Source organism: Rhopilema esculentum, chromosome 16 (genome assembly GCF_057945365.1).
Source record: "Rhopilema esculentum isolate cy_ngs chromosome 16, ASM5794536v1, whole genome shotgun sequence".
NCBI classification, from domain to species: Eukaryota; Metazoa; Cnidaria; class Scyphozoa; order Rhizostomeae; family Rhizostomatidae; genus Rhopilema; species Rhopilema esculentum.
Genome location: NC_142830.1, coordinates 165206 through 173997, shown reverse-complemented (window position 1 = coordinate 173997; position 8792 = coordinate 165206). Strand labels below are relative to the sequence as shown.

Below are 8792 nucleotides of genomic sequence, written 5' to 3'. Positions count from 1 at the left end.
TGTTAAGTTTATTTGTTCTAAGTTAAGTTGTAAAGTTGAAATTTTTTATCTTATCCTTTCTTTTGAAGTTCAGTGGCCCAAAAATATTAAATCACTTCAAAATGTAGATTTAAGACTCTAAATAAGAAAAAAATTCACTAAATGTCAGGAAAACTGAAATATTGGTACAGCCGAAAGAAAACTTTCGCAAAATTTCTTCAGAGAGATTTTTTTTAAGATTTAAGATAGAATTGTCTTATTCTATCTTGACATGACTTAAAGGAAATTGTCAGCCATTTGGGCTTTTGCAAAAAACAGTCATGAATAATTTTACCATCCTAGCTTCTTTTAACAATGGTTGTCCATTTATACCTTTTTAGGCAAATGCATATTCTTTATGAGTATTTTCGATTTTTTTAGACTTTCCCACCAACCTTTTGTGTAGATATGCAAACAGCTTGTCGCTAAACGTCAAGTTCGTGACAACGAGGTCATCAAAGAAAGCGCAACTTCTGGAAGTTGGTATCAAGAGGAGAAGAAAGGCTGCCGCGTTTTCAAGACACGTACTCTAGGATGGTCATTGGCCCTGCAGTTGGTTTGATGGAAACATTGATTGACTACGATGGAAATCCTAGGCGTTCATCCAAATGTCTTTTTACTACGTCATTGAAAATATGGAGCAAAGAAATAAATGTCGAAAGACACTCTGAGAAAAACAATCCTGTTTTGATAAAAAGCTTTAGTAGTCGACTTTTTAGTAATTTTAGTCATTTGTAGGTTTTCACACATACAAATTGCGCTTGATGTAGAGATATTAAAAGCCTATTGTTTCGTTGCACGTGGAAAACATGTTGTGCGACAGCTAAGTCTGTTTGCTTTACCACGGCTAACGGAAATTTGATTTTTCTCTCAAATATTTTGAACGTTATCAGAAAACATAATCAAACGTGGGAACTCAGGATATTATACTCTGGATGTTACAGTCATAATATGCTATTTGTTGCCCTAGCTTTTCAAAATGTTTGATCTTTGAGCTGAATGGTTTTTTTAAGCTAGGGGCATTTACATTGAATATTTTCTCTATGACTGACAGTGTGTTGAATTGAAGGACCGAAAATATCATTTTTTTCTAACAACAGAATATCAAAATGGCGAGCTACATTTAGCTTTCAGCCGTTACATTTCATTAAAAAAGGTACAGGTAAAAGACTATTGAGTAAGCGATGCATGAATTATGAAGTTTATGGTTCGGGAAACGTAGTGATCTTTACCTGCTTGCTGCCACCATGAAATCGACTCAAAGCTTAAAGATTCATAGGCTTTGTTTGCAAAATAACACAGAAAACGTTACAATTCTCGCGTTTATCTGAACACAGGTAAGATTAATCGTACTCTGAAGATGCTTTCAAGGGTGATACTGTCTCTTGTTTTGTTCCATCTGCTTGAAGCAGCTAATTTTGACGGGAAAAAGCTCGAGGGTAACATCATTCTTCCAAATGAAGTAAAAAGTATACCTGAAGGATCATGCATGAAGGTTTCATTGGAAGATGCCACGAAACAAGATGTAGCAAGTAAGACACTGGCTAAAAAGTTCATTAAGACGCCGGAGCTTAGCTACGAGGAAGGAAAGCCAATTTCATACAGTCTTGATCTTAAAGGGGAGCTAAACGAAGCACTGGACTACAGCATGTCGGTTGTTATAAACCTAGCCTGGTGTGCTGAAGAGGGTGGAAAAGAATGGATTAGGAAAGGAGACCTTATTAACGACACGAATTTCCCAGTTAAATTGCAAGATTGCGTCAAGGCTGGTCAGGATGTTTGCAAAGGACCTCTTGTTTCCTTAGTAAAAAGCTAATTAAACGTGATGAACGAGAGTCAATGGATTTTTCTAAGCTGGTGACTCTGCTTTCACAAATGGATGGAACCATGCAACAAAAAGAGAATGAAACGTATTGAGATTGTTATAGTAATGAAAAATTTATTGTAGAAGAAATCAGAAAAAGCTAGAGATTTTTCAGACACTGGAAGGTTATGAAGCTTCAAACTGACTTAAACAACAATGCTTTAGATCACAGCTGCAGTGTCTCTTGCTAAAGGATTACGATTTCAGTAGCGATAGAGGATACCTATTATTCAAATTTCATGGACAAAATGTTCATAAGAAACGCAGTTAACCAATAAATTGTTATCCTTTGTATAAAAACTTCTTGTATCCATAAATAATCATTGTGCGTAGGCAAGTATGATGTTATAAGATAAGTCAAAATAAAGAATACTACATTCCCTGAGAAATGTTCAATTTTTTGCAGCAAACAACACTTTTTTATGGCTATCAGAGCATATTTGGCTACTGAAAATGTAATGTTAAAACAAAATTTTCAAATGATGAATTTTCAAAACCTAATTTTTCGAAAAATAAAAAGAGTTGAAGATTTTTACCAATCCAAGATGGAATAGTATCATTATCTGTTTGTCATTTTCTCTTCAAGTTATCCAATTTTTTTTCGATTATCAGAGATGTAAAAAGGTTTTTCATGAGCATTAAAGTATTATCTACCAGGGCCGGCGAAGCCATGCCCCCCCCCCCCACACACTTTTCTGCAGAGCTAAAGAAAAATTTTAGGCAAAAGCGGCAATAAATGTAGCATGATTTTGTAAATAACTTTGCTTGATATTCTCTTAAATGCGTCCTCAGCTTTACCTTGGTTGCTATGACTTTACCATAGAAGACATTCATAAAATTGAATATGGGAATTAGATCGAAGAAATCGATCATGGTCTAAGTTTTACAACGAGTAAAAGTATGGCTTTACAAATAGACCGAGAAACCTAGTCCAGAATAACTTAATGCTGGCACAAATTGATGGAGTTTCGGTTTTTCCATTGCCTAAACTTGGCAGACAAGGTCTATTTGTTAACGAAAACTTTCCCAGAAACATTTTAAAAGAGATAAATCAGCTGTTGAAGGAAAAGAAACAGCTGGAAAGAACTTTTCTGAGGATATGAAAAATAAAGTAAGGGCAGATTTGTTCTTAAAAATTATCATCAAAAAAACTTTAGAGTTTGATCGTTTGGATAATCCATTCCTACTAAGAAAGAGAAAATATCCACGCAATTATAAATTTAATTTGAACTCATTTTGACAAGCACAGTTTGAAGGTATTTCAAATTTTTGTTAAAGCACTTCATTTCCGAAAAAGTTAAGATCAGATGTTACAAAGTTATATCTTAACTGTACAAAATTGCTTAACTTTTTGTTTTTAGTTGATAGTTCTTCTGTTGATATTTCAACGTTAATGTTTCATTTATTTTTCTCTCCCATCTTATTTCGGGTACTTTTAAAATCTATAGAAGGTTTCATTACGAGCTATATGATAGTGGTTATTCTAAAACTTTGCAAAACTTTTCTATTTCAAGTCAACATCACAATAGCCGCGACTATGCGACACCTTCAGTCAACAATCATTTTAGATACAGTTTCTGGCCATCCCTAAGACACCATAATTCTAAAATTTTTCTTGCAACCAACCATGGTGGCGGCCTTTTCCTTAGTCCTTTCAAGACTTTGATATTTTGCCCCCCCCCCACTTTCAAATACGTTTCGCCGGCCCTGTCTACCAATCACCCCCTTACTGTAAAATCTTTAAACAATTACGTATTCTATTAGATGCTATTTAAAATGTAGTTTATTTTGATGAAAGATTGAGAAAAATTGCTGGATCATGAGAAAAAAAACATGTTCAGTACTGCCAAGGCATAAAACGCAACGATTAGGGATAATTTGTTGCCACCTCAAGAAAACAAAGGTTTTCGGTTGAAGTAAACAGCATCCATGGTAATTTGCAGAAGAAAATGACGAGAAAAAAGCAGCTGGTGTCTGACCGTACAATCACTAAATTGGCAATCTTTTTAGATGTATAACAAATCTTCTGTTTGTAGCTTCTTAAACTAAAAAAATCCTTAAACAGGCTCGTCATAATTGAAAGATCTATAATACAGTGTCAAGAATGAATAACTTCCTGCCAGTTTTTGGCATAGTCCGCTGCTAGTCATCAGCTTGAGCAATCTAGTGTAAGCTGACCAACCCATTGAGTTCCATCTTGCGATTCTGTTTTTGTATTATCGTAAAATTTTAAATGCAAACTTTCATCTAGTATGTTACTTTGCTGTTTATACAAATCTGTAAACTACTTAATGTTACTTAAATGTTTTGGCTTAAAAACTCTACATAATTGTTGTTTGAAAATAAAATACTGTAATCATAAGACACTATGTAAATTGGAAAAGAGGGTTAGAGCAAGAACAAACCAATGACTCGTAACAATGGATTTAGCAAATAAATTGGAGAGGGACACATCTCTTGGGGCCCGAGTAGTTGGTGTATTGTTTTCTTCAATTTTCTAAGTTAATTTAAAGTTATAGAAGAGCTAAATCACATGTTCTCCAAGACTCGAACGATCCTTTATGAAAGTCCGTAGAATTATCTTATCCTAAACATAACCTAAACGTTTTTCGATTGGTTTTGATGCAAGGATTAAGTGAATGGATTTTCCACAGTCGACTGATTTTCATCATAATATGCTCTATGGCAATCTAAGATAAACAAATCATTACCAGTCAGGATTTGCATTTGAATTATTACTAAAAGAAATAAGTGAACTGAAAATGTTTGCCTTCGTTAGCGGGAGAGATTCCAGGACATTATGGAGAAGCAGATTAACTGTAAGTATTTTGTTATGTTTGATAGACCCGAGGATGAAAAATCATCTGCTAATAGCGTTTTCTTAAACAAGAGTTGGCTTTTTGATAGTCTTTGCCATCATTCTCGTTTGATTGGCCGAATATACAACCTTGTGAAAAGAAATTTGGAGCAAAAGTTCCTTTAGCAACATCTGCTGATGCAGTCATCTGAATTCACTACGCATTTACATTGCGGGAAAAAGAAATAAAATTTTTTGTTGTTGTTGTTATAAGTTTCAAAAATCCATTGCATTACACGAGAGCAGCTGGAGTCAGCTAACAGCCTGAAAATCGTTATCTAAACAACAGATCAAGTAGACCAAGCTATTCATTGTTTCTTTTTGTAGTACTCGTAAATTCACTCTGCTATTTTAATTAAAAAACGTACTAACTTGTTCTAATCCTGTATCAAATCACCAAGATCTCATGACATATTTTATTTGGGAAAAAATGTTTCTTCTATTCGAAATAATTCTTATTGTTATGTGTATATTCTTGTCTTGAATGTTTCATCAATCAAACCTTGGCTATAACGATACATTTGATAAAAGATTATGGCCTATGTTCAAGAACCGTTTAGGCTTGACCGAAAGTATACCAAGCCTCTGATATTTCTGACTTCTTATTTGCATGCATTTATCCAATACAGCATTTTAAGCAAATGTTAATGACTTAATCTTCATCATCTATTGTGAGATAGACCTTGAATAAAGTAAACATGAATGTTGCTGCTGCTTTAAATTTCATATCAAACAAATCCGTTCTGGTCTCATATAAAACTTGAAAGCTTGATCAAGAGCTTTCTAGCAACCAGTTTATAGAGATATTTTATTATCCTAATACCTGGCTTCTAGTTATTTATTTGCCTTATGCCTGGCAGTGGGAGAATATTTGCCTTAACTTCTGATTAAAGTGCAGTTATCAAGGGTTTATTAATGGATTAAAATTGTGCTAGACCATCTTCTAGAAGTTTTGGCATATTTATTTTGTTAGTAAATTAATTCAATATACACAATTCTAACTTTGTTTATTCTACCTTTATTTATTTATTATTTACAGGAATTAGAAAAGCTTGTTAAATGGTCAGCCACTTTTTCAGAGCTGAGGTTAATTAGACTGTGTACCAAGTCAAAATGATGAATATATAAAGCTTTAGGGGTGGTCAATAATATTTAAGTAATTATATGAAATGCTCTGTTCTCAAATTTTTGTTTGTTTCTCGATCAGATGGAACGGACCATAAGTTTACATTAATTTATCACGTGTCCAACTCTTCAAGTTTCGGAATTACTCAAATGATATCTACGAAATACTTTATAAGTGCAGTCTTAGATACGTTTTATTTAATTCTTTATTGTGTTATCTACCATGGAATTTGAAATTAGAAAGACATCAAATTTATGACCTGCTTCATAGGCCTAGATTAGTGATACTATCCCTCATACAAACACTTCAAATTGCAATGAAAAAACCTGAGAACCCTCCTTATCTGTTTTAGTCTAAAAGCACGAATGTCTCCCGAGAACAGCGTAATCAAGGGCTCAAATTTTCGAAGTATCAAAAATAAGCAATATAAGCTGCCTGTTTTGAAAGATTTTTAAGTTGCATTCTGCCATAATTGCTTCTCAAGCTCTTAGATTACCTATTCGATTAAGATAATTTACACGTTCTAATAATCCAAAATTCAATTTTAGCGAAGCTATGCTTATGATTGGCAGGCAAAGATAAGCAGAATCTCTCATTTCCAATATTTATACACTAAAACCTTTTTTAACTGAATAGATATGCTAAGTAATACATCTATTCTCCATGAAATCTATCCTACTTAGCAGTCGTATACACTATTCGACAAGGCGTGAAAACACATTTCTCTAGTTTTACATAAGGGTGCTCTTCATGGCTTTCAAGCTTCTCTCTGATTGGTATTCGTATCTACGTATAATTGTCGACCAAACATCGCCTGTGCAATCAATCGCAATCACAGTTACCTGTTTTACTTCAACAAAAGCACTGGCTTGTGGTAATTATTAAGTTTTCATTTGTCAGGATATCACATCTGTATCAAACAGCTTTCTATTGTGCGCGTCTTAATAAAATGACCTGTTGAACATGTCTTGAATTCTACAAGCACTTCCGTCTTCGAGTTTGATAATTATTGCAGTAAATGTCCAGTCTCTGTTTGGCCAGAGGTCGTTATCTTTTAATGACGCTAGCGATCATTGTAATATTTGTCTGTTTGTTTTTTGCTTAAGAAGCTTCACAGCACAGAATAACTGAGGGCGGTTAACGAAAGTCAGGACCCCCTAAATGCATGAATATAGACATAGGCTGTGACAGATTTAAAACATTTAAGTCAGATGGTAGCGAGCACAAGGCGATTATCCAGCCTAACGCCTTAAGACGCTTAATTTTCAGAAGATTAAGAACTAACTATGCTTTTCCCACAACTTTTCAAGTTTCTAGCTCTGTGTGGAATAATCATCGTCGCAGGCAGCACAATGTCAAGGAGAAGGAATTCATTAGCACAGATTAAGAACATTCTAAAGGATTTTGAACGAATTATCAATAACGAAGGCTCAGAAAATATGAATCCAAGTACACAGAATGAAGAAGTCCAAAGGTAAAATAAAAACTTTTCTTTTTCTATCCACACTTTACGAAATTTGCTTCTGCTGATATTTCAAATTTAGCATAAGAATGTCAGCTATTTTATAAGTTTGTGAAGAGACAGCATATTTTTAGTCAAACTATTTAAGAAAATAAGACGGTTCTAAATATCGAAGAGAGTAATACTATGATTAATATAACGTTTTTTTCCTTTACTTGTTCTGTCAACTATTGCTTCTTTGGTAGAGCTGGAATTAATCAGGTTTTCATACCATGACAATGCAGCAAGTGAAGTAGATAGGAATATAACACTCTACTAAGAGCCTACCGATTCAATGATGTTATTCAATGAGGTTGAGTGAGACAGTAGAATAGACAATTATTTTCAAAGATAAACAAGAATGGAAAGCAGTATGCAGAAACAAGGGAACTCTACCTACAACGAAAAAATGTCAAGTAAAATACTTCCAACATAATGAGAAATTTCACGTAAAGAGGTTTTGGCAAAGTGCAGTTAAGGTATATCTTAAACGGTCCATGAATTGCCTTCACAAACCAAGGTTCGTGAAGTACTAGGATCATCAGTCTTGCTATTCATTCCCCAGAGACAGATAGGATAGCTTAGGTTTAGCAAAAAATTATTTTTATTCAATCTGTTACAAAGTAGCCCCTTATTCAATTTCTAAGTATTCAGTCTTGAAGAAGTTCTAAAAATCCGGGATGTGATTGCTAAATTTTTGCGCAATCTGAATTGCAGCTGAAAACCATGTTTTGATTTATCTTAGGCTGAAGATCGATGGTGAATCTGGCGTGTCATGCTCATGCGAAATTAAGCAAAAAACTTTCGATGCTGGGAAATATTTTAACATAAATAGAATAAACATAAAACCTAGTAACACTGACGAGTACATATGCACGGAAACACAGTATCAACCGGCGAGCGAATGCAAACAGCGATCTAGGACGATGTTCTTTCGTCTGGGGAGGGCTGGCAAGTGCAATCATTTTAAGAGCAAAGAAATTAAAGACGGATGCTTATGCGTTAGAAGGCAAATTCATGCATAAATGTTGGCAAAGCATGTTTTTAACTGTTGACCAAACCTTCGGTAACAAACTTAAATTTTTAAAGATTCTCAAATATATGATGTTAGTTAGGTTATCTAGACCATGACATCAACATTGCCAAAAGTACAGACGACTTGGATTTTTTTAGTGTTTTCTTGCTTCATGCTACACTAAGGGTACTTAAACATTTTGGGCTTTTACAAATAACTTACAAAGCTGAATGGCCTTTTTTCTCTATTGTTTAAAGCATTTTCAGGCAGTGGATATATAAGGGCTAATCATCTTAAAAATGTTTTCAATTTTCACTAAGTGATTGGGTCTGATGAGCACCATCAAGAAATCTCAATACCTTGCCAAAAGGAAATGCTGTTAAAAAACTATGAATGTCACGAGAACTGTCA

At 34.2% G+C, this 8792-nt stretch overlaps 1 protein-coding gene across 1 annotated transcript; it reads left to right on the top strand.

Moving 5' to 3' along the window:
* Positions 1–1191: 1191 nt before the first annotated feature.
* Positions 1192–2271, top strand: LOC148958185 (uncharacterized). Its single transcript, XM_089112932.1, has one exon. It carries the CDS (start codon positions 1379–1381, stop codon positions 1832–1834), a length of 456 nt encoding a protein of 151 aa, XP_088969058.1. The 5' UTR covers positions 1192–1378; the 3' UTR covers positions 1835–2271.
* The last annotated feature ends 6521 nt before the right edge of the window (positions 2272–8792 follow it).

Bases quoted from the DNA above. Each gene is read 5' to 3' on its own strand.
- LOC148958185 (XM_089112932.1), top strand. From the start codon at position 1,379: ATGCTTTCAAGGGTGATACTGTCTCTTGTTTTGTTCCATCTGCTTGAA.